The 25,019-nt window shown below is 48.2% G+C and overlaps 1 protein-coding gene across 2 annotated transcripts in view; it reads right to left on the bottom strand.

The window, feature by feature from the left end:
• OXTR (oxytocin receptor) overlaps window positions 1-25,019 on the bottom strand; it is a 217,679-nt gene that overhangs the window by 116,398 nt on the left and 76,262 nt on the right. For both annotated transcript variants that reach the window (XR_010337227.1, XM_064361954.1), the window contains exon 6: window positions 10,323-11,386. Coding sequence is in view for 1 of the 2 variants with exons in the window: in XM_064361954.1 (XP_064218024.1) it covers window positions 10,323-11,244 (922 nt within the window). In the remaining variant the exon portion in view is untranslated. The remainder of the gene's footprint in view (window positions 1-10,322; window positions 11,387-25,019) is intronic.

Genomic DNA, 25,019 nt, shown 5'->3' on the forward strand with positions numbered 1-25,019 from the left:
CTGCCCTTGTCAGCCAGCCTGTAATTTCTGATGGGTTTAAACGGACTGACATCTTTGGGGAGGACAGCTGGAATGCCTGGGCTCCACAAGGTCAGCAGCAGACTGAAGCAATGAACTGGTACTAGATAAGAATGCCCCAGTCAGCCTGGGCAACAAAAGGAGATCAACAAAAATTTAAAAACTAGCCAGGCGTGGTGGTGTACGCCTATACTCTCAGCTACTCAGGAGGCTGAGGTGGGGGATCGCTTGAGCCCAGGAGATCAAGGCTATAAGCCCAGATCGCACCACTGTACTTCATCCTGGGCAACAGAGCAAGAACCTCTCTCCAAAAAAAAAAAAAAAAAAAAGCCTTTGTTTCATTCTACCATACTTGAGGTCCTGGCTATATCTGCTCTCACCCTGCAGATTTCAGGTACAGGCACCCTGCAGATTTCAGGTACAGGGTGGGTGGTGAAATGCTAAGATCTGTTTTAGCTCCCATGCTAGCCTGGACATTCCAGCTGGGTAAAGGGGCTGTCTCCCAACACCTGTAAAATTGTCCTCTCTCCTTTCTGCTCACCTGTGTTCCAGTGTGAAGTTCTAGGGCCTCACCACTAGCCAGGTGTTCTTCCACACGGAAATCCCTCCTGTATTACTACTGTCTTCTTTTAAAACACGCCCACCCACCAGGTAGTGCCCACGGGAACTGATTGAAAAAGCAAATCAGACCTGGTGACTGCCTTTACATGGAGTCTAGCATGTTTTTAGTGGGTTCTGTGGTGCCCCCTGGGTGCCCATTCCCCCAGCTGCCCAAAAGCTGCCTGCCAAATGCTCACAGCTGAGCTCTTCTCTGGGCATTGCCTTTGGCCAAAAGGAGCTGCCACACCCAATGCTCAGTGCAAATGTGCAAATGTCAGGCCCTATGTCTTCATCCGGGCTTCTCTGAAGGGTCATGGCTGCTCCCAAGCTCCCAGGAAGACTGGCCTCCCTCCCCATTTCCACACAGTACAACTACAGTGATATCAGCACAGAGAGGAGGACCTACAAGTCCTCATGGGCCTGACCCAGAAAGGTCTGTTGTGCAGTGAGCATCTTCTCCAGGGTCCCTGGGAAAAGGAAGGTGTTCACAGTGGGAGCCCCCTGGCCTACAGACACACTGAAGAGCAGTGTGTGCAAGCAGGGAGTGCAGTGCAAGCAGGGGATATGAGCAGAAACAGCCACACATCAAATGCCAACATCCCTTGCTGGGCAATTCTGCCCCTGGGAGAATCAACTCTGCGTTTCTACTTGGCACCATGATTTATGGAGGGGTGGGAGGCAGAGGGCCACGTTCCATCCCTTCCAGCCTGGCTTTCCTCAAGTCCCAAGAACTTCCCTGTTCTAATTTCCCAGCACTCTCTCCACCCCAACACTGAAACCCCAAATTAGCCCAGAACAGCTGACGGGCAGCTGGCCATGGCCTCTCTGGGCTGTGCTGTTCCTGAGGCTACTGGCACGTTTCACATGACTCAAAGACATATGGCCAAGATTGGCTGGGTCAAAGCAAGTCTGTCAACTTAAAAAAAAAAACCCGCACTTGAGACACCAATCATTTGCCACAAGGCCTCTCCGGAGTACCAGGAATTCAGACGAACGTCCCTTATTCCTACAGGACTATGCAGGCATCTGTGAACAAAACTATGGAAGGCCCTTTCCTAAGAAAATATTTTTGAATGTATGCTTATAGAAAGACTGAGTCTCAATAGATACTATAGGGTGCCTTCTTAGAAAAGACCACCATTTTACAACTGTGATTTTTTTTAAAAATCACAGATGTGTGATCACCCAGTGTAGAGCAAGATCTGTGTGAAGAGCCAAACGAGCAGGCTACAGAGTTGAAAATGGGCTTCTCCGAAGGCATTGCTCCGATCTGGTGGGTGTGCTGGACTCACTGGGCTGGGCCTGAGGATAACCACATTCTGGAAGAAGACAAGCCAGGGCCTTCCTGCAAATGACCAGCCTTTCCCCACCCTTCAAGGGATTTCAAGACCCTCCAGCCAATCTGGGCCATAGGTATAAAAGCAAACAGGGAGTGTTGGTAAAAGAGATAATATATTGAAGCTTTGCTGCTCAATGTGAAGCCAATGGCTGGCCACAGGGCATCTGATAGGCATCACCTGTTTGCTTGTCAAAATTGCAAACTCTTGGGGCTGCACTCCAGACCTACTGAATCAGAATCTGCACTTTAACAAGATATGCAATAAAGTTTGAGGAGCTTCCTTCCAAGTGGCCCAAATGATATAGATAGGAAAGTAGAAATGAATAAAGTAACTGCCCACTGTTCTTGATCTCAACACAGAATGTGCGTCTGATTCTTTGCATAGTAAGCTCCTACTCATCCTTTAAAAACCCTTTTCAAATGATACTTCCCCTCTGAAATCCTCCTGATTTCTTCCCAGGGAGACAGACCAACTTATGCTTCCCCAGGGGATTTGCAGGACTTGGTAAATCAATGCCTCTATAACAGCATCATCCCATCATATTGTCATCATTTTTTGATACTCCTTGGCTGGGGACTGTGTCTTATTGGTGGCTCTGACTTTTGGCTACTACAGAGATTGGAAAATAGGAAGAGTTCAATAAGGAACTGAATTGAACCGAAGCATGAAACTGGTAGGCAAGAGGTCCTGATAAATCAGCCACCACCGCCAGCATGTTAGAAGGGTTAAAAATAATTTCTCTGCTCAACCACAGGATATGGCCTCCCAATAAGGTGATGGACTCAAATGCAATTCTCTCTGGGAAAATTAAGTTCACACTCAGATATGGTCAGGCAGAGAGAGAGGGAGAGAAACAGAATGAGCAAGCGTGTTGCTGGGGTGGGAGACATCGGTCAGGAGGGCAGAGGCCCACAGTCCCAAAGCATCCGACTGAGCACAAAAGAAGATGCTGGCAGAGTTTGCCCCTCAGGGCATGCACCAGGAATAAGGATTTGGGCCTTAGGGCTGGGACACTGGAGATCATCTAGTTACACTTCCCTCCCACCCATGCCTTAGACAAGACCCAGTCTAGGGCACCTCCAAACCAGAGCTAGAACCTCCCACCTGGCCTCCCACCTCCTCCAGGTGTGACAGTTGTTTCCCTTTCCTCTTAATACTCTTGTTCCCAGGATCCTTGGACTTGTCACCACCTGCCAACTGAAACTGCAGCCCGTTTGCTAAAATGCCTGTGCCCAAAATGGCTTCCACTCCACCAGCTACGCTGACTCGCACCAGCAGGATGTTCCACCCTCTATACAACCTAAGCCCTATTCTAAACTTCAGAAACCTGAGATTCTGAACCCCAGAAACCCGAGCTGTGGGCAGGCTCAGCTCCATACCCGGAGTTAGCACTGCTGTTCCACCTGACACTAACCCAGCAGAAACTAGGGGTGTCCCTCCCAGAGGTCTTTGGATGTACCCAGAACTCTGTGACCAACCTTGACCAGACTGTCCCACATTTACACGTGCCAGAAGCTTGCCACAGGAGGGTGAGGGCCTGGGGAGGGCCCCTTGTCAACTCATTTCACTGGAGGGTTGACAGATGAAAGCAGAGATTGTGTGGACAGGAGCCTACAGAGGCATCAGTAACTGTTTTTTGGAATAAGTGAGTTAGCATTCAGAGAAAATCCCCTGAAACTGGAAAATCAGGGAGGGCTTCCTGAAAGGGGCACTGGATGAGGCTGCCATGTTAAGGTGTTCAGGTTGTGCACTGCACAGCTCCTAGGAACACCCTGCTCATAGACCGTGAGGTAAAAGGCATCCCCTGGAGTTGTGCCACAAAGCAGCCCACACATTGGACTTGGACTTCAAAGGATGGGAATCCATGGAAGAGACTTGCATGGATGTTCCCATAGTGGGAACAGTATTAGCCTGGGTGTGAAGGCAGCAAAGCCACAGGAACTTGTAGAAAGTAGCAAGTCGTCGGGCCTGTCTGGGTCTAGGGGTACAAGAGGCAGGCTGGCCAGAAACCAGGGCAGCGCTAACAAGAGAGTACTCATTTGTTGGGTATTAGTTTAAAAAGATGCACGGTGGGTCTATGCCAACAGTTCTTAACCAGGGTTGACTTTGCCCCTTAGTGAACTTTGGAAATGTCTGGAGACAGTTTTGGTGGCCACAATTGGCAAGGAGGTTGCTAGCGGCACGTAGCAAGTAGAGGACAGGAATGCTGCTAAATATCCTACCATGCATAGAACAGCCCCTCCCTGACACACACACACACACACACACACACACACACACACACACACACTCCCCAAAGATTATCCAGCCCAAAATGTCAGCAGTGCCAAAGGTGAAAAATCATACTCTAAGAAGGTGATAATAGAAAGCAAAGTGTCAACATGAGGTGTGTGGCGCAGCTAAGATGATGGAATTGGTGGGCACAGGGAGAATGCGAGGGGCGTGGCACTGAACCCAGAGTGCTGGGAGGGCAGTGCCATCAGCAGATGTGTAGCTGGGTGGGTGTGTCTGTGTAGGTGTTGCAGGAAGAACCCAGGATGTTGGGATCTTCCAGCCAGATAGCAGGGGAGGGCGCAGCTTCCATGGATCTAGGGCGGGGCCAGTGATCTAACAAGCACCCAGGAGATCCCCAAGCTGAGGGTGTAGACCACCAGGAAAACTGCTGGCCTGGGGTAGCAGGGGGTTGCGGGGTGGGTCATGCAGTGTGTCAGTCTCCAGTGTAACATGGCTGGGTTCCAATCCCAGCTCCACCACTTACTCAGCAGTGATTGTGAGCAGGTCACACCTCTCTGAGCCTCAGTTTCTTCATCTGTAGAACAGCCATGATGGTCCCTTGCCTTGCTGCATTAGGATGAGGAGCAGAAATGGCCCAGGCACAGGACTGACTCATAGTGGACACTCAGCCAATGGTGGCTGCTGTTACCAACTAATCCCACTCCTTCCTTCACCAAAGCTGGGCCCAGAGAAGGTGTCAAGTTCCATCACAAGCTGTTATCCCCATTGCTCAGACAGGAATGACAGAGGTCCAGAGGCCATTAAGAGACATTGCCCCAAATGACACAGATGGCAACAAGACCAGGTCCCGGAAGGGCACTGGCTATTTCCCAGTACTGTCTCCTGGGACCGGGGCTCTGGCAAGCAGGTCTGGTGTATAGGGTCCGGCTCCAGCCCCTGGGAGGGAGCCCTGTGGGGTTTTCTTTGCCTCCAAAAGTTGCCAGGGTAAGGTGGTAAGGTCAGCAGGTGGGCCAGTGTCTCAGGTCACACTCAGACAGGCCAGCCCAGGCCACAGGCCTAATCCAGCCTCCACAGACAGCGTGATGCAGTCAGGGCACCTGCTAATCTCCTCCTGATCCGAGGCCCTCCACAACCCCTCCTCCTCTTCTCACCCCTCCCCAAACCCACACAGATAGCCTGCAAATGGAAAAAAGACGTAGCAGTGCCTCACCCAAGAGGCGGGTTTGGGATTTGCTTCTCTTTGAGTTTTTTGGTTTTAGTTTTTTGTCTTCTTAGTTGTTATTTATCAAACCTTTGGGGGGAAAAGAAGTGAAATCACCTCAGGGCAGAAACCCAAAGGGAAAACATTAACATTAGCCAAGAACATAAAAGAACACACAGTTACTTAACCATATAAGAGTCTGAAGTTAACTGTCCACCTAACTGAGATTTATACCCAGAAGGGCCGAGCTTGTGCACTCTTCACGGCCCAGAGTGAATATCCTGTCCAAGCTCCTCCTGCCCGGCCCCCCATGCGCTCCACCTCATTGGTCACCTGAAGAACAAGCCCCTCCAAGGGACCTGGTCCCCCACACCTCAGGCACAGCACTCATGGGAAGGAAAGGTAGATGGGACATGCCAGAGGGTCCTCCGTCCCACGGAAACAGGGAGGGGCTGGAAGCTCATTCTACAGATGGGAAACAGTTCAAATTAGACTTCCTGTGCCTGTCAGCCTTCCTACCAGTCCCACACTCCTGACAGATGTTTGCTCGCTCCCAGTGATGGGGCGCCCCCTTCTTTCCCAGGTTGCCAGTACTGTTTCAGAAGGCTACTTAGAAAGTCCCTATTCCTCCTGAGTCCTGCTCTTCATACCCATCCCTGCCCCATCTCACTCACTTCCTGGCTCCCATTTTCCATGTATTTGACAAGCACTGGTATTTGACAATGACTGTGCAGCCTGTGCCAGGCACTGGGCACACAGAAGGGAACAGGACAGGCAGCGTCCCTGCCGTGACAGGACTCATAGTCCACCTCTCTGGCCTCAACAAGCAGAAGCTCCCACCTCCCAGCCTCCCTGAACACACTGCCTGCTGTCCACTCCCATTCCCTCCACCCAGGCTCAAGAGAAGAATCCCCACCTTTTCCATCAGGAAGGGGCCATGGGTCACACCATTTAATCCTGACAACAACCCAACAAGGTGGCCCATGCTATCCTTATTACAAGGAGGAGAAGGCTGAAGCTCCAGGGGGGTAAAACAACTGGCTTAAGGACACCGGACTGGGCATTTTACCAGGGAGATGCTGGAAAGAGAAGACTAGAGACAGAGACCCTAAATCCTGTCCACCGTACCCAACCAACATCAATCAACCCTAGAAATGCAAACGCCCCCACTCTACCAAGTGCCCTCCTCATCCTCATCTCCTCCCTCAGAACTGCCCCAGGGTCAAAACCCCTGCAACCAGCAGCAAAGCAAATGCCACTGGGTTCAAGGGAAAAGGCTGGTGCCAAACCTTTGGCTTTGGAATTTAATTCTGAAAGATATACAAAGGGCTTATCAAATCCTGCGTGGGGCATCAGTCTCACCAGCCTCACCAAGTCAGCATCCAACAGCATCTGGCTGCTTTGAAGAACAGATCTCATGAAATCACTCAGACGCTCCCATTGGCTCTCTCTTCTGAATAATAGAAATATTTAAACTGAAAGTTTTCCTCTTTGGTTCTTATAAAAAGTAACCACGTGTAGAGCTTGTCTATATACACAGAGACTTTATTATTATTAATAGCATTATTACTATTATTATATCTTTATTTTCCTTTTCTTCTCCCCACTCTCTGCTTTATCCCAGTTTCTTCATATCTATTTTATCTTGTTGAGTTACCTAAATTTTTGTGCCCCACTGCATATTACTGGAACAAGATGAGCGCTAAACCCATAAAAAGCAGCCTTTGGTATTTGTGAATGAAGGAATTAAGTTGCTCAAGGGAGAGATGGAAAAGAGAGAGCAAACGCTGAAGGAGAGAGGGACTTTGGGTCCCTGGGCCACCACATCTGTAGCCACTAGAAATGTGACATCCCACCCACTCTGGCAGCCTTGATGGGTGGTCGTTGACTAAGCTTTCCGACCTCCCTGAGATTTTCCTGATGAAGCAGGAACAGACCCATGTGTGCCCCACCTCTCTTGCCTCCCTGTGAGCCTGCTCTTCCCGCAAGCATCCCTGGATGGCGTCACACTGTTGGCCACAGGCTCCAGTACTGGCTACTCAGGTGATGAGTGAAGTAAGGGGCCCTGATCTAGATATTTCCGCATCTAAATTCTGACTTGTTGGAGAGGAAAGTGGGGCTGTGCATTAATTCCACTTTTGCGATAACAACCTCTTGAGGTAGCTCTAGTGTGGTTCTCTTTTATTCCTTCCTTAACATTTGCTGGTGGCCTCTGGATTGAGAGGTATCTCCAAAGTGATGCAGACACCATTTCTGCCTGCTATTGCAATTACCCAAATTAAGGCCAAGTGGGCACAGGGCTGTCGTTCTGAGCTTGCAGCCACTCTGACCCCTGCAGCCCTGAGGCCTGGGCATGATTTGGGTAGGCTGGCGGAGGCCAGAGCCCAAGTTGTCACCTCTGTGTTTGATGAGGCGCTCACATCTGGACTGAGCTGCTGCTCCTGGCTGTGTGCTTAAGACAGCGGGGAGGTCCCGGCTGTGGCAGCATCATGAATACCTGCCGGGCTGTGTTTGGATTCTTCTCAGCATCCGGGACAAAATGCAGAGGAGGACCAAGAGAAGCCCTAGGTTTTTCATGGAACACCCACCCTTCCCTGTGAATTCCTAAGGAAGCAAAGGGAAGAGGGACCTGAAATTCTTAAAGCCCCCTTCTTTCCCTGCCCCTTGGGTTTGAGCCCCGTGGGCCTGTCTCTACTGAAGGTCTCATCCCCTGGAAAAGCCTTGGTGGACCACAAACAGTCAAGAGGCCTGTGACCTCCACTCTGGCCAGGATCTGCGTGCGTCTGTTTCTTTCTCTTTCTCTCTTTTGTTTCTAAGACAAAGAAATCAAATGTTGACATGCTTTTAAAGTGTAGAAAAGATCTAAACTTCACTTCATGGTTCATGTGACGTGTGCGCTGACAACATACTCTCGTTCTTTTGGGAGGATATACAGTGAGAAAGAGGAGTGCAGGTGAAGGGGCTGAATAGCGGGGAGCCATAGGAGGTGGGGTCTGGGAGGAGCAGAAAGGAGAAAAGCCACCATAGTCTCGAGACATGAATGGGAGAGACGAGGGGACCCCAAGGAGAGAGGAGTGAAATGTCTGTTGAATGAATGAACTGAACGCTGAAATGTCCTCATTCTAAAAGCAAGACACTAAGGCTCAAGGGGAATAAAGGGATCTCTCACCCAATGTCCCAAAGTTAGTAATGGCTGGAGGAGGGCTAGACCCCACGTCTCCCCAGTATCTACTCCAACTGGTGCTGGTTTCACTTCCTCGATAGTGTCTGAGCTCCTCAAGAACTGGATCTGGTTTCTTCGGATCTGCCCAGGAAACACGTGTGGCCCTAAGGCCTTACTTAGAGACTTCCAACCCTGGCTTTTGCCCAACCCAACTCCCTCATCATGTGCCCTTCATTAGAACCCTGGCACAGGAAACGCCAGCTTTGCCTCTGACTTGCTGTGTGACCTGGTGCAAGTGTCTTCCCCTCTCTGGGCCCTAGAACCCTCTCTGTAAGGTATGACCAGGAGCCACAAGCAGTCAGTAAATAATGACTAACCAGTGTGTTGGCCACTAAAGCAAACACTGAGCCAACTAGGAGAGCTCCATAAAGCCTGTCTGTGAATTCCAGAAAGAACCAAAGCAAAGTTACCAAACTGAATAAAAGCAGCTGGCACTGAGATTTCAGCTTCCCAGGATGCATGCATTTGAGACTATTGGGAGCAGTGGTGACCGCACACAGAAATGGGACATTTGCAGTGTCTGTAGTGCAGAAAGGGTGAAAGCAAATCCCTTGGTCTTTCTTTACAAACATTTGAAGTCCCCAGCATCCAGCATGTGTTATGGAATTACCTTCAAACAAAAACAAGTAAGTCATTCACCACCAGCAATCACCCCTCCTGCTCTTTCCAAACGAGCTACTGGAATGGGGTTGATGGGCAGGGAGTGACGGGAAGCTGCCTGGTGCTCTATGCCTTAGGGACAGCCATCCAGCACCAGCCATAAACACCAGAGCCCCAGGGTGCCTTTGTTCCTCCAAGCATTCTCCCTAGGTTGCCTTCTTCTATGCCTTCCTCCTAGCCTTCTGGCACAGGCCAAGAATGGACAACAGCTCCACCCTCAGCCTTGTCCTCAGCAGTCCTCCATCCTGGAAGGCATAATCCCCACCTACAGAAATCACCCAGCCTCCCCCTCAAACCTGAATGTCCACCTCCCAGCTCCCCTCTCTTTCCCCCAAGTGGAAATGAAGTCTCAGTCCTGAGTACTCTCCTCCCTAAGCCTACCCAGTGCTCCTTGCAGTACTCTGCCTAGAGACTCATCACCTCCACTCGATGAAGGGTTCAGGGATTTGTCTTCACCTTCCCCTTGGAATCCTCTTCTCCCACAACACCCTCTTCAACTACTAGGTGCTTGGTTGGACAAATCGCCCACCCCTGCAAGGCTGTCCTTGTCCAAACCAGACTTCTTGGCTTCAGGTGGACTTCTTGAACTTAAAGTGGAAGTTCAGCTTAACATGCACTTAAAGTTGAAGGAGCCTGAGCTTGGCCAGGGGTTCAAAACTTATCTCTGCCACCTCCTCCTAAACACGTGGGAAAGCAGATGGAGTTGAACCTGTTTCCTCCACCATGGTAATAAACCATACAGCCCTCATGCAGCCCAAGGGCTGTGCTAGCGACTTTAACTGCATTTTCTCATGGCATTCCCCTACTGCCTGGTGACAGTTGGTACTTTTATCCTTACTGCCACCTTACCCAAGAGAAAGTAAAAGCTGGGGTAGGTTAATTTCCCTAAGTCACTTGGCCAAAGGATGATGGAGCAGTGACTGTGGGATTTCAAACCCGCTTATCCTCCAGGAAATCCACAGACCCCTGGACATTCTGAGGCAGCAGGACATGGCCTCCCCCAGCCACCAGGCTCCTTCCTCCTGGGTCTCCCCGCCCTGGCTACCTTCCTTGGGCGCGTTGGCATCCCAGACGCTCCACATCTGCACGAAGAAGAAAGGCGTCCAGCACACGATGAAGGCCAGCACGATGATGAAAGTCATCTTGACTGTGCGGATCTTGGCCTTGGAGATGAGCTTGACGCTGCTGACACGCGCCAGGGCCATGCGCCCCCCGGCGCCAACCACCGCGCCCTCTGGCGCCTCAGCCGCCGCTGCTGCAGCGGTCTTGAGCCGCAAGTTCTGCCAGATCTTGAAGCTGATAAGGCCGTAGCAAGCGGCTAGCACGATGACCGGCACGATGTAGACAGCTAGTGTGATCCACGTGATGTAGGCCTTGGGTCCCCAGGGCTGGATGAAGACGGCCCAGCAGTCGAAGACACCGTCAGCCACCTCGCGCATCGAGAAGATGTGCATCTGTGGCACGCTGGCCACCAGGCAGCCAAGCCACGTGGCGAGCACGGCCAGGCGGTCGGTGCGGCGGCGCAGCGAGCGCAGCGGCTGGCAGACGGCCAGGCAGCGGTCCAGCGACATGAGCAGCAGCAGGTAGGTGGAGGCGAACATGCCAACCACTTGCAAGTACTTGACCAGGCGGCACAGCAGGTCGGGCCCGTAGAAGCGGTAGGTGATGTCCCACAGCAGCTGCGGCAGCACTTGGAACACAGCCACCACCAGGTCGGCGATGCTCAGGTGCTTCATGAAGAAAAAGAGGCGCGAGTGCTTGTGGCGCGTGGTGCGCAGCGCCAGCAGCACACACGCATTCCCGCTTAGCGCCAGGAACAGGATGAGACATAGCACCGCCACCTCCACGCGCGCCAGAGCCTCGTTGCGCTGCGGGGGTCCGGCGGTGCGGTTGCCCTCGGCCCCCGGAGGCGCGGCGCTAGCGTTGACCGCCTCAGCGCTCCAGTTGGCTGCGAACGCGCCCTCCATGACCCTGGCGGCCGCGGTGCGCCCAGGTCTTCGAGCCGTTTATGGTGTAGCGCGGCGGGGCGGGGTCTCACGTGTCGGAGGGTGTGGGGGCGCCTAGGATTCTAGTCCTGGAGACTCCACGGACAGATCTGCTAGGTCCACCCTGAAACAAACCGGGAGGACCGTGAGGATACTGCCGCGTTTCTCTTCAGACGCGGGTAGGGAGCGCTTGCCCCGTTCCCAAGAACGCAAGTCATCTGAAACACGGGGCACAACGGCCAGCCGCGGGGAAGAGGTACCTCCTCTGAGCCCCTGCAAATGAATGGGAATCCTCTACCAGCCACAAGCCCAGAGCCCCCAGGGCGCCCGTTCCTTGGGAAGTTCAGCAGTTTCCACTGGGGGAGAAGGGAGGGTCAAAATCAGCCACTTTCCTCCGGGACTGGGAATCTAAAACCAAACCATCTCCCCGAGGGATCTCCAAACTCCCTGCCTGCCCCACGCCCCTACCCTCAGCACACCCACCTCTGCAGGACCCCCAAACCAGCCCCTCTCCTAGTAAACGTTAATTCAAGTACTTCCTCCGGAAATCCCCAAACAGCCCCTTGCTTGGGAAACCCCAGCTCAGGGCCACCCCCGTCTAACCCCCTTTACTGTCACTCCCTGAACTTCCACAGCACCTGCTTCGGTTGAACCCCGGTTCCGCAGTCCCTCCTGGGAGAACCCCTGCCTCAAAGCCCAGGATGCCCAAGTGCTGTTCCCAGACCCTAGCATAGACACCTCTTGCGGGGCTCCTGCCCAGGCAGGCAGCCCCGAACGTTCAGGAACCCTCGACGTGCGCTTTGGACCCAGACAGTCAAGGACTCAATCCTGAGCGGTCACTTTACAGTGTTCTCGGAACACCCCACATTCCTCCAGGAACCAGGAGCGCAAGGCACCCACCTCCACTCGGGTCCCGATGGCTCCACTGGCCCTAGCCATCCCGTCCACCCCTACTCAGCACCCAGCTACCTGCACCGAGTCCGCAGGTGAACCTAGTTGACTCCCCGGGGAAGTTGCACCGCTACTGACGGCCCCAGTGACGCCTGCGCTCCCGGCCCGGGTTGGGATGGCCGGCCGGCTGCACCTAATGTGATGCTAGGCTGAAGTCTCCGACTCTGGAGCCTCGGTTGGAATCCCCTGGCTGCAGCCTGGCTGGTCGCTGTACGCGTGCAGGCGGCCAGCGAGCAGCGCCGAGGCTGCGCGCGCGGACAGCTTCTGGATGCGGCTCTCTGCGCTGGGGCCGAGAATGCACTATCGCACGGGTCCGCTAGGGGGCGAGCGAGGCCAGCCGCGCAGACACCTGCGGAGCGAAGCTGGTTCGCCCAGCGTTGGTCCAGAGCCTTAACAAATGGGTGTTATTTTGCAGTGGTTTAAATCTGCAAGAGGGAAGGAACTCGTAAATAACCCGCCTGGTTTCTTCCTTTCTTGGTTTAGAAACTCCTGACGTTTTTCCCCTGGTAGATAGCGATGAAGTTACAAAAGCATTTTAACTGATTGTTTTCCAAACATGATGTTAATTTCAGCCGTTTCTCTCCTCCCACACCTCCAGCTTGATGTTGTGGCTTTAGCAGTGAACAAGAGCAGATCCTTGCTTTGGAATACTTCCGTTCCTATTCCTGTTAATGAAGAATTAGAAATGCCCTCTATTCTAAGCAGCGCTGGGAGAGGTCTTCATTCTTTCGGTAGCCTTAGGAAAAATTCTGAAGCACAACACTCTTATCTTCATTTAAAGTGATTCTGCTTGTCTGCGGCTCTTTCTGCCTCCTTGTCGTGCTTCAGAATTAAAATCCTAAATGATACCAAAGGAAGATAAAATGTTAAAGACAGCTTCTAAGCCTCCCTGCCCCTTCCCTATTCTAAAATCATTTTTTGAAATAATTTGCAGTGGCTAAGAATTAAGTCAGAAAAAAAGGCCAGGACTCAAAAATAAACAGGGCTCTTTAAAATGCATTAAATGTGTATTTCCTCCTGACATTTCACTTCTCCCTCTTTTTATTATGTGGAGAGAATTGAGTTAGCCAAGGACCAGGTTTCCTTAATCCACAATTACAGCGCGGTGCCAAGATATCCCAGGGGCCGACCTTACAGCACCTGGATCCCAGGTTTCCAGCTGAGTAAGCACTCCAGAATGGGGCTGAGAATTCTGGCAGCATTGCCAAGGGGTGGCAGGCAATATTAATCCATATGAATCAATAGTACCTATCTGCCTCGAAAATTACAGATTAAAGTTATAGACCACTCAAGTGAGAATGAAGTGACCTTGGGCAAGTCCCTTCTCTTTGGGCCTCTGTCTTCTCATGTAAAATGAGAGGACTGGTCAAGATAGCTAATGTCTGAGGTCCTATCCCTCTGGTTTTCTGAAATTGTGTGATCTGTGCAATCCGAGAGTTTAATCCGACAGGTAAAACACCCCTGCCTCACTCCATGGCTGGATGAAGGGAGATTTTTCTCCATAAGCCTCTGATTGGTAAATGTGGGAAGGAAAATACTGGGCTGTAGAACCAAGACTGCCCTTCTTTCTCCTGGAAAAGAGCTGCTTTCCAGGGAGCAAGTTTACTGAGCCACTTCTCTAAGGACGGACTCTTCTACCCTTTGTTGGAAGCCTGCCTAGTCCTGTGTGGTCCTCACATACCCTGTGAGACAGCCTAATTCTGGATTCACTTAACAGGGCTATTTAGTCTCATGCTAAAGCTAAATTCTCTATTTCAGCCTTGATCTTAAAAAAAAAAAAATGTAATAGTGTGATCCCCAGTTCTCCTGTCTTTTGTTTTATTTCTCATTGTGTGCAGAAACCAGGCAGGAAATAGAGAGGTCCCCTTGAAAATCCTAACAATGAATAAGATATGCTCCTTCTCCCTTGAGCTTCAGCCAGGTAGAAAAACAAATATTAGGTTGATGGAAAAGTAATTGCGGTTTTTGCTATTAAAAACAATGACAAAAATCGCAATTACTTTTGCATCTACCTAATATTTGCAGTGTGACAGCAATAAATGTTATTACAGAAAAGAGTAACTACTGGGGGATGAGGGAACACTTGGGAGACAGTTTTACAAAGAGGTAGCTGGATTTCAGAGCTCCAGAATGAGTTCTCCAGGAACAAAGCAAAAAGGCATACTTCTCAGAGAGTGGTACAGGGGGATCACTTTGGGTTTTGGAGGAAGGACTAAAGATGAATTGCTTGGTGCCTGGAACATTGCCAACACTTAATACACAGAGCTGGCCCTCTGTATCCCTGTATCTTTGAGTTCAGTGGATTCAACCAACTGCGGATTGAAAATATTCAGGAAAAAAAAATTTCAAAGTTCCATAAAGCAAAATTTGAATTTGCCATGTGCCAACTACAACACTGAATGCACACAAATGCAGTGATGAGTAGACATTGCATTAGGTATTATAAGTAATCTAGAGATAAAGTATGTGAGAGGATATGCACAGGTTATATGCAAATGCTGCTTCATTCTATATCAAGGATATGAGTATCTTCAGGCTCCTGGAACCAGTCCCCCATGGATACCAAGAGACAACTGCACTTATTGATGCTAAAGGACCTTCAAGGCCATGTAAAGGAGAATGGGTTTTATTCTGCAATGCAACATTCCCTTAAATGTGGGATGGAATACTTTCTGATAGTGTTAAATACGAATTTAATCTTGAGTGATACTGAATAATATAGAAAGGAAATTCAGTTCTTTCTCAGTTCTGTTTCTCTCCTTTTGATGTCAGCAAAGAGAAAGTCTGATATAACAAAAATCAAGAAGGTGCTAGTGCAAAGATGACTAAGTTAGAAGGCATTGGTCGGGGAAGATGGGGTGCCTGGAAGGACTGCAAGCAAAACAAATACTCAGATCTGTGCTTGGTGAGAAAATGCCGGTAGGCACAGGGAAGATGGGAAAGGAGATCCAGGCAAGAGATGCTGTAGGCATGAACCAAGGACGTGACATTGGAGGGTGTCTTAGGATCCTCCAAAGAAACAGAACCACTCAGATGTATGTATGTAGAAAAAGAGATTCATTTAAGGAATTGGTTCGTGTGTTATGGAGGTTGGCAAGTCCAAAATCTTCAGGGTGAGCTGGCAAGCTGGAGACCCAGAGAAGAGCTGATTTTTCAGTTCAAGTCCAAAGGTGGTCTGCTGCAGAATTCCTTCTTGCTGAGGGAGGTCAGTCTTTTGTTCTATATAGACCTTCAACTGCTTGGATGAGGCCCACTCATGTTATGGTGGGTGATCTACTTTACTCCAGACATTAATCTCATGCAAAAACACCCTCACAGAATCATCCAGAATATCTGGGCACCATGGCCCAGCGAAGCTGACACATAAAATGAACCATCACAGACAGAGATATCAAATCCCTGATTTATAAATGTCCCCATCTGTCTGAGCATCCAGGCATCTTTTATTTTCTTTTTTCTTATAATTTAAGTTCTGGAGTACACATGTAGGATGTGCAGGTTTATTACATAGGTAAACGTGTACCATGGTGGTTTGCTGCACCTAGGTGTTAATCCCAGCATGCATTAGCTATTTTTCCTGATGCTCTCCCTCCCCCTTTCCCCTTGACAGGCCCCACTGTGTGTTGTTCCCCTCCCTGTATCTCTGTTCTCATCATTCAGCTCCCACTTATAAGTGAGAATATGCAGTGTTTGGTTTTCTTTCTGTTCCTGTGTTAGTTTGCTGAGGATAATGCTTCCAGCTCCATCCATGTCCCTGCAAAGGACATGATCTTGTTCCTTTTTATGGCTGCATAGTATTCCATAGTGTACATGTACCACATTTTCTTTATCCAGTATATCACCGATGGGCATTTGGGTTGATTCCATGTCTTTGCTATTGTGTATAGTGCTGCGGTGAACATACAGGTGCAGGTATCTTTATAATAGAATGATTTATATTCCTTTGGGTATATACCCAGTAATGAGATTGCTGGGTCAAAAGACATTTCTGGTTCTAGGTCTTTGAGGAATCTCCACTCTGTCTTCCACAATGGTTGAGCTAATTTTCATTCCCACCAATAGTATAAAAACGTTCCTGTTTCCCCACAGCCTTTACAGCATCTGTTGTTTCTTGACTTCTTAATAATCACCATTTGGTCTGGCATGAGATGGTATCTTACTGTGGTTTTGATTTGCATTTCTCTAATGATCAGTGTGATGTTGATCTTTCTTTCATATGTTTGTTGGCCACATAAATGTCTTCTTTGAAGAAGTGTCTGTTCATGTCCTTTGCCCACTTTTTAGTGGGTTTTTTTTTTCTTGTATCTGAGCATCTTAAAGGTAGGGTCAATATTGTCTATACCTGTACTTCAAAAGGCCTAGGTCACTGTAGAATAGGCAACTTTCAGGTATTTGTTAAATACAGAAGGATAAAAGGAAGGGGGAAAGGAGGGCAGAAATAAACACCTCCATGAGCAGTTTTGCTCTCTTAAGAGCAGAACCAGCCCATCTGAGGAAGGTATCCTGCCCAGAGAATGACCTGTCTTGTACCCACTTCTACCTCTGGGTACTGGATCCAAGTTTTAGCATCTTGGGAATTTTCCAAGTCTTGGCACATTTATTTCAACATGGATCCAAGCCCAGGTGGCCTTTGCTCTATAGTCAAGAGTGGAAATGAGTTGTAAACACATCCAGCCTACTACCTCCCTAACATCACCCACCTCCCCAGCCTGCCCCCAAATAACTTCTCAGCCTCTGCTTGGGCTTCTAGCTGCAGGAAGGGGTTAGTGACATGCTCTTGGGCATAAAGGCTGAGAACACATTGTAGCAATCAGCCTGCTGCTGGCACACTTGGCCTTCTTACATTTATAGTTACTGTGCAGATGCAGGAACATCAGGACACATGGGCTGACCTGGGAAGTTCCTGAGGTTGTACCAGGGTGCTGTGTCAGGAGACCAGCTTGTAAGTACAACTCGCACATATTCCTTCTAGGCTGCGTGATTTTGGACTTCTCAGCCTATGTTACCATTCCTGTGTTCCATGGAGGGTAAAGAAAGAGAAAAATATGCTTCCCATTTAGAGAGCTCTCAACTTGCAGCAGTAAGTGCTTGCTAGCATCCAGATTTTACCACGTTCTGTCGGTGTGGCTAAGGGTACTGAACTTCTGGGAGACTCAGTTTCCCCAGGTGCTGACCACATGAGGCTATGTGTATAAACCAAACTTAATGCACATGAAGAATGCTTTACAAACAGCTGAGAACTATACAACCAAATCTTTATTCCCATGCTGACAATCCTGACCCCAGGACCACCCCATGAAAATATTGTCTGATCCAATCAACCACCATCTTATTAGTCTTTCTGAATGGAGTTCATAAATCTTTTCAATTTAATCAGACAAACTCTGCATCTTCGCAGTGGGGGGAATGCCACTGTGCCAGGCAAGGAAAATAACTCCTCTGAACCCTAACTGGTGAGGTGGGAATACTAACTCTTCACCTTTCAGGGAGGCCTTTCCTGACCACCTGGCCCACTGAGAATTCATTATTTTCTGAACCTCTCTAGCATAACCAAAAACTATACTTATAATATGAATGTACTTAGTCTCCCCAATCCAGTTATAAGTGCCTAGAATTGGTCCCACATATCACAGAAAATGATCTGCCCCTCATTTTCCTATCATACATGCCTATAAATGAAAACGTGTTGAGAAAATGGCTGATGGATTACCCAAGAACATCCCTTAGCTAATGAGTCACCAGAGTCAGACCCCTGCTTCCTAGAATAGTATTTTTATGAAAATCAAGTTGAAGGAGGCCTCTTTGTGAGAAAGAAGGTTGTTGATGCCTGTGTGCCATTCTCCCCGAGAGAAAGCGATGACAGAGATAAAGCACAAGGCTTCTAATTCCACAGACATGTTGTCAATTAACAGTGGATGTGGCAATACAGTCCCTGTTAATGAATTGGCCTAAATCACTGCATTCTCCATGTATGGACACTGTTGGCCCAGGTTAAGGCATAACATGGCATAACTAGAGACAAACAGCTTCCTTCAGGAATCACAGAGCTTGCAATAAAAGCAGGCTGTTCTTTTGCAGAAGAAAAGGTTTGTTTAGAAGTTTAGAAGCAGGATCCTTGAAATATGTAATTTCTTTTGGAGAATTAGCACCTGAAAGAGTTGAGTCATGTAAAAGTGGTTGTTAGCTCCATAACCAACAGAGTGATTGGGATTACTGTAATGTCTGTTTTACAGATGAGGAAACTGAGGTTCAGAGAGACAGACAGGCCACACAGACCTGGTAGAAGTGTAAGGAACTTAGGCTGTCTCTTCTAAGAGGGCTGGGAGGCTTGAGGAGTTTTAAGTGAAGGAGTGATAATGCATTCACACCAGCAGGGGCACAGATTGGTAGGAGGCAAGCAGTTGCAGAGACATGGATTAAAAGACTGTTGTGGGCACCCAGGGGGAGGGGTGCAAGTGTGAATAGGGTGGTACCAGGGTTGACATAGCAAAGGCAGGAGACTTGCCCAAGGTCCCACTGTGATCAGAAGTAAACAGACCAAACTTGGGTCTCTCCATTGACCCAGCCACCTCCTATGCATAAAAGCCCTGGGCAGCATTGAAAATGTTCTCCAGAGACCAACTGGAAAGACTTTTTGATGAAGTAGAAGGAAAGAGGGAGTGAGCTGAGCAGAGAGGATAACAGCAATGGCTTGAGACAGTCCCCAGAAATTATTTAAGAGTTCAGTCCAGGTTCAGACAGGAACTCTCAAAGAAAACAAAGCTCTCTTCTCTCCTTAGCCCCTACCCCGTTTCTATCAGGTCATCTCTGGTAGGAGAAAGTCACCTAAGGGAAATTCCAGTGGCCTAATGGCTCCAAACACATTATCTCAAGCCTCAGGCAGCCCATCTCTCCTCCTCCACCAATTCCAACAGCCCACTCATTTTTCTTTTTCATTTTAAAAAAAAAGCATTTCTTCCCAGAAGGGAACCCCACAGAAGCCTGACTTTCTTCCTGGAATACTGAGCACAATTTGACAGAATGTACTATTTCTTCTGTTCTGTTATGCACCAACATTCTTTCAATAAATAAGTTCTAAAGCACCTACTATGTGCCCATTGGGATGTCCCCTGAATTGCAGCACAGAGAGGCTGTGCTATTAGCTCAGAATTGAACTTGACCAACAAGTGCTCCTATGCTGGGTGAGAAAAATCAAAACAAGTAGAAAGCCCCTGCCTTCAGAGTTACAATTCCACTGTCGATATGCTGCCCTGTGTGACCAGGGGCAAGTCCCCACATCTCCCTGGGCATCAGTTTCCTCTCCTTAAAATGAGGTTATCAGATAATCTCTAAGATCCTTTAGAGTTCTAACTTTCTAAACTGCTCTAAGTCTGGAAAGCAAAACACGCACCACAAAGCAGTGAGAGCAGAAAGGACCATCTGATGAAGCATTCCCAGTGCTGACCACAGCACAGCATGTCGTTGGTACTCAATAAATACTAGGAGAAAGAATGAGTACGTCCTGTGCAGGAAAGGCAGAAGCCCTCGCCGAAAGTGAGTTTTAAACAACTGAAATGTCATTTTTCACCTAACAGACTGGAGAAAACAGAAAAAGAGAATACCCTGGGGGAATGTGGAGCTCTCAAACACTGCTGATAAGAATGCATTTAGGAGTAGCCTTCTTCAAGGGTAGAAATTTAACAATATATCTATCAAATGCCTTTAAAATGTGCACGCCTTTTGACACAATAATTAACCCTTCTAATGATGTAACTTGAGGAAACTACTGGGCAAAAATGCAAAGAGGTATGTATACAGATGGCCATTAAGCATTGTAGAACAAGTAGAACAGACGTGTTTATTATGTGCATCCTGTGAAAAACTGTGCAGAGATTAAAAATGAGAGGATGGTTCTGTGCTAGATGACATATGAAAGTGTGTGTATCTGTGTGTGTGTGTGTATGTGTGTGTGTGTGAGAGAGAGAGAGAAGAAGGAAGTAACTACAAAATAGGGTATATAGAATGATGCCATTTATAAATCCATGCAGTCAGAGAATGGTCTCAAAAGAATGTTACAAACAAATTAACAGCAATCATCTCTAGATAGTAGGATTATGAGTGATTTAAATATTTGTCTTATCTATACTTACTGATGTTTCATAGTGAATGTGCATTATTTCGCAATGTAAAAAGGGACAATTAGTTTCCAGAAAGCCTCCACAGACCGGCCTGGGTATCTCCAGCCTCCACCTCTTGCTCTTTTTTATCTGTGGAGCGTGCGCCTCCCACTCCCACTCCAGGGTGCTAGGGAAGTAGGAGCATTCCCTTCAAGTGTTGTCAGAGTTTTCAGCCAGCTGGCTGGAGTGTTTACAAATAGCAGCTTTGATAGTCGAGATGGGCAGTCAGCCAGGAGGAGGCTTCCCACCAGTGAAGGATGGAGTGGCTTTTTGGGGTCCTGTTGTGATCAGGACAGCCACATCCGAAGGCCACCAAGAACAATGCTGCTTTCATACCCCCTGCTCTTCCTGTGGCTGCCTCGCACACAGCGCTTTCTCTCCACATTTAAGGTGTTCATGACATTTTATAAAGTTTCTTAAAGGTGCCCAGCTCTAGCAACATTTCCTCGCAGGAAAGATGCACCAAAGAAGGAGAGAACGGCCAAGGGCTCCATAGCCGGTGTGCTTGGAATAGTCACAAGTGGAGGAGACCCTTTCGTGTGCACAACATCCAAGAGCTGGCCCAAGATTCTCAAGGGAGCGAGGCACACCTTGTCACCCCACCTGAAGGACAGGGACCCTAGGATGCTAAAACACTAGGACCATGAGGAACACAGACATAAGATTCATCTCACACTTGATAATTCCAGGGTAAATGCAGGCTCAGGGTGCTGACTCAGCTCCCACTGACTAAGCTGCCTCTCCAGTACTGCACAAACCCATACTCCCAGTCCTTAGCAGACTCTTCTGAATTCCACTGCACAGTTACTTCTGTGCCCCTGGCCTACCCTATCTGCCTCCTTTCCACCCATGCTGCTCTTCTTCCTGTACCAGGCTTGGCTCCCCAAGCAGATCCCCCAACACTCCTGTGCACACCATCTCCACACCCACACTCAGCATGTTCCGCCTACTGGGAATGATGTCCCCACCCCAGCTTATCCCCCTATCAAATTTCATACCTTGCCCATTTTACAGATGGAGAAACTGAGGCTCATGATTTGCTAGGATTGCCTGGCTAACTGGGATCAGACAGATCTCTGACTCCTTCCTAGCCTTTCCTTCTAACCTGTTGCTTTTTTTTCTGAGAACTGTGCTTTCTGGAATTCTGGAATAGGGTGCTAGACAGTGGACATTCTCTGTGCTTCCTTCAAAGTGGTTGATTCCTGAAACTTTGGTTTTTCTTAGGGACTCCTTATTCCCACCTTTTGGAACCCCTTAAAGTTCAAGGATAGCAGAGGAGGAGTTGATGCATTGGCTCATGCAGGCTCATCTCAGATAAATGCACAGGTCTGGAATCAACGTTGTATGGAGGGGTCATGCAGACTTGGATTTAAATCTGGATGCCACCACATACTAACAGTACTACCTGGAGTGACAGCGCCAGTCTCACTGTGCCTCAGTTAACCTAACTCACAAATGGGAATGATAATAATACCCACGTGTTTCAGTTACTGTGGCTACATAGCAAATTGCCCCGAAGTGTAGTGTTTTCAAACTTTTGTTTTGCTAATGAAACTATGACTTGGGGCAGAGCTTGGCAGAGACAGCTCATCTCTGCTCCAGTAGACACTGGAACAATGGAAAGGCTGGGGCTCGAATCATCTTATCACTTATGAGGCCTGATATCCCACATTGATCACAGTCAACTCTGGCTGTCACTGGGAACTTAGCTGGGGCAATGGTTCAGATGTCAATTCTGGCTGTCACTGGAAGCTTAGCTGGGGCTGTGGGTCAGATGCCTATCCATGAGTTCCTAGGCTGCCTCAGGAAATAGTGGCTGGTTTTCAAAAGCAAGCATTGAGAGAGAGATGGGCAGAGAGAGTAAGAGAATCAAAGATAGAGAAAATCAGAAACAGGGAAACACAGAGAGAAACAGCAATAGAGAGAAAGGGGCAAGAAAAAGCCATATCATATTTTGTAACAGCCTCAGAAATCATATTGGATTACTTCTGCCATATTCTATTCAATAAAGCAGTTACAAAGACCTACCAGTTTCAAGAGGAGGAATTAAACCCTGACTCTTGAAGAAAAAAAGCAAGATACTGGGGGCATCTGAGACCAAAAGTATTGTGCAATTTTTGGAAAATACATGATTATACCACGTCACTGAGTTGTTCAAGTTGATCCAAAGCATGGTGCCTGGGACACAGTAGGTACCTATACAAATAGTAGCTATTATGTAGTAGCTGCCTACAAGAATGCCTAAGAGTACAGGGGCCATAGGTTAGGATCAAATGACCAGGCCTAACAGATCAAGCTGGAGTTTGTTCTCTATAACCCAGGCAAAAAAGGTCCACTCATAGCCACCCCAATTTGAGTAAAACAGAAGGTCAATGACAAGAGCACTAGAAATCCATGGTAGTGAGAGTTTTCCCCATGTGCCCCCAAGCCTACACATCCATCACACCCCAACAGTATTGCCCAATGTCCCCATTAGAAGCCAAGGGTGTTGGTCCTAAGCAAGACATAAAGTACTGAGCAAGCAGCCTAGAAATTAGAACAGAAACTTCTGCAAACTTCAGGGCCAGTGGAAACACAATGCACCTTCTAGAAAGAGAGAGTCAGATGTCTTGTATCTCAAAACAGTGCCTGGCAGTATGTTGTGCTTCTGGCCCACCCCAGGCGGCCTGGGCTGCATAGTCCTTGGTCAGACTATCACTGGAAGTCTGTTTTCTCTTAACAATCCTTTCTCCACTTCTCCAAGGGAAGATTATGCTACTAAAATTTTAGCTGAAAATACTGACAAATATCACCTCTCCCAGATGTATTTATGTTTTGACCAGGGACTTCATGGTGCATTTCTCTCTAATAGTGAAAAATCATGCACCATGATGGCAAAGACAAGGAAGGCGCCTTCTCAAGCCACTCCAAGCTGGTATCTACACATCCCAGCAGTCCTAAGTGCCTAATGCAGCACAGGAGAGGGCTACTGAAAACAGGAACAAAACAGCAGGTTAAATGTTGGCCAAAAAGGACTCCAGAAATCATACATTATAATCCCTTTGTTTCTCAGAGAATAAAAGTGAGGTCCAGAAAGGGATTACAGCTGGTCCTGGTTTCCCCTAGTTCCTTGGAGGGCCTGGCCCCAATGGCTGAAATCCCACTCTGTCCTCAGCTTGATGGCTCTGGACAATGAGCCCCTGGTTGCTAGGCCTCAGCTGTCTGTCCAGAGGCGTTGGTTGAGAGACATCCTGGAACTACAGTGAGGACTAAAATCCCTAGTTCTAGCCCCAAGGGTAGGGCTGGCTATATAATTTGCAGGGCCCAGTGCAAAATGAAAATACAAAGCCCCTTATTCAAATATTATTGAGGATTTCAAGACAATGACAAAACAACATTAAACTGAATATTTTTGTTGAAGCAAGATGGAAGATCAAGAGTTCATGCACTCATATCCTCGGACAGCAACAACATTAATAATTTGGAACCATTCATAGACAAAAATGCCTTTGTGGGAGCTTTGGGATCCAAGTAGGAAGTTTTTGAAATCCCAGTGGAGCCCAGGACCAAGAAGAGCCATTTTGAAAAGGCAGGTCCACACCCAGGTAGCAGGCTCATCAGCTATGATCCCAGCCACAGATCTAGAAGCAGCCCCATTCCCCTGTGAACCAAGCTACAGCTCTATTTAATCTTGGTCCTGTCACTAGCACCATCCACCAAGGAACCTTTGAGGAGCCACATCCCCCTGTGCTGTGGGTAACCGGCTCACGGACCTCAGTATAGCTACAGACACTGAAGCAACCCTATGACTCAGTTCCAGCCCCTCTTAGATACAGTCCCAGGCCAGTCCTGCCTGCCTTATGACCTACTCAGTGACCTAGTAGGGGCCACACCTGTCTGAGCACCTGGTAAAAGACCCACACCTGTGAACCCAACTGCAAACCCCAAAATAGAATCTTGTCCTTGAAGCCAACCAAGGTCCTAGAAGCAGTCCCACCCATCCATGGATCAAGCAAAATCAACACCCATCTAAGCCCCTGGTAACAGACACACTAACCACAGACCCTATTGCAGATCCAGCAGCAGGCATGTGACCTGGCTCCAACTCTATCAACTTTGATTGCAGAAGCAGTACTTTGAGCCTAGGGACCTGACAAGGGAAGGTCATTGCTAGCTGAAACCAGACAGTAAAAACTGGAAGAGATATTTGCTCCTTCAAATGTGCAGACACCAACATAAGGTTACACAGATCATTAAGAATCAGGCTAACATCACACTACCAAAGGAAACTAATAAACCTCCAGGAATCAACCCCAAAGAAATGGAGATCTCTGACTTACCTGATAGATTATTCAAAACAACCATCTTAAAGCTTAGTGAGGTGCAAGAGAACAGCTAGACAACTAAACAAAATCAATAAGACAATGTATGGAAAAAAAATTAGAAGTTTATTACAGAAATAGAAAAACATAAAAAAGAGCCAAACAGAAATCCTGAGCTAATGAATACAATGGCAAAACTAAAAAATTTAATAGGTATCTTCAACAGCAGACTCAATCATGCAGAAGAAAGAATCAACAAACTCAAATATAGATCATTCAAAATTAGGCAGCTAGAAGAACACAACAAAAAAAAAAATTGAAAAAGAGTGAAGAAAGCATACAGGACTCA

The sequence above is a fragment of the Aotus nancymaae genome, unplaced genomic scaffold, assembly GCF_030222135.1.
Source record: "Aotus nancymaae isolate 86718 unplaced genomic scaffold, 86718_ANA_hifiasm-v0.15.2.pri h1tg000046l, whole genome shotgun sequence".
In the NCBI taxonomy this organism is placed as follows: Eukaryota; Metazoa; Chordata; class Mammalia; order Primates; family Aotidae; genus Aotus; species Aotus nancymaae.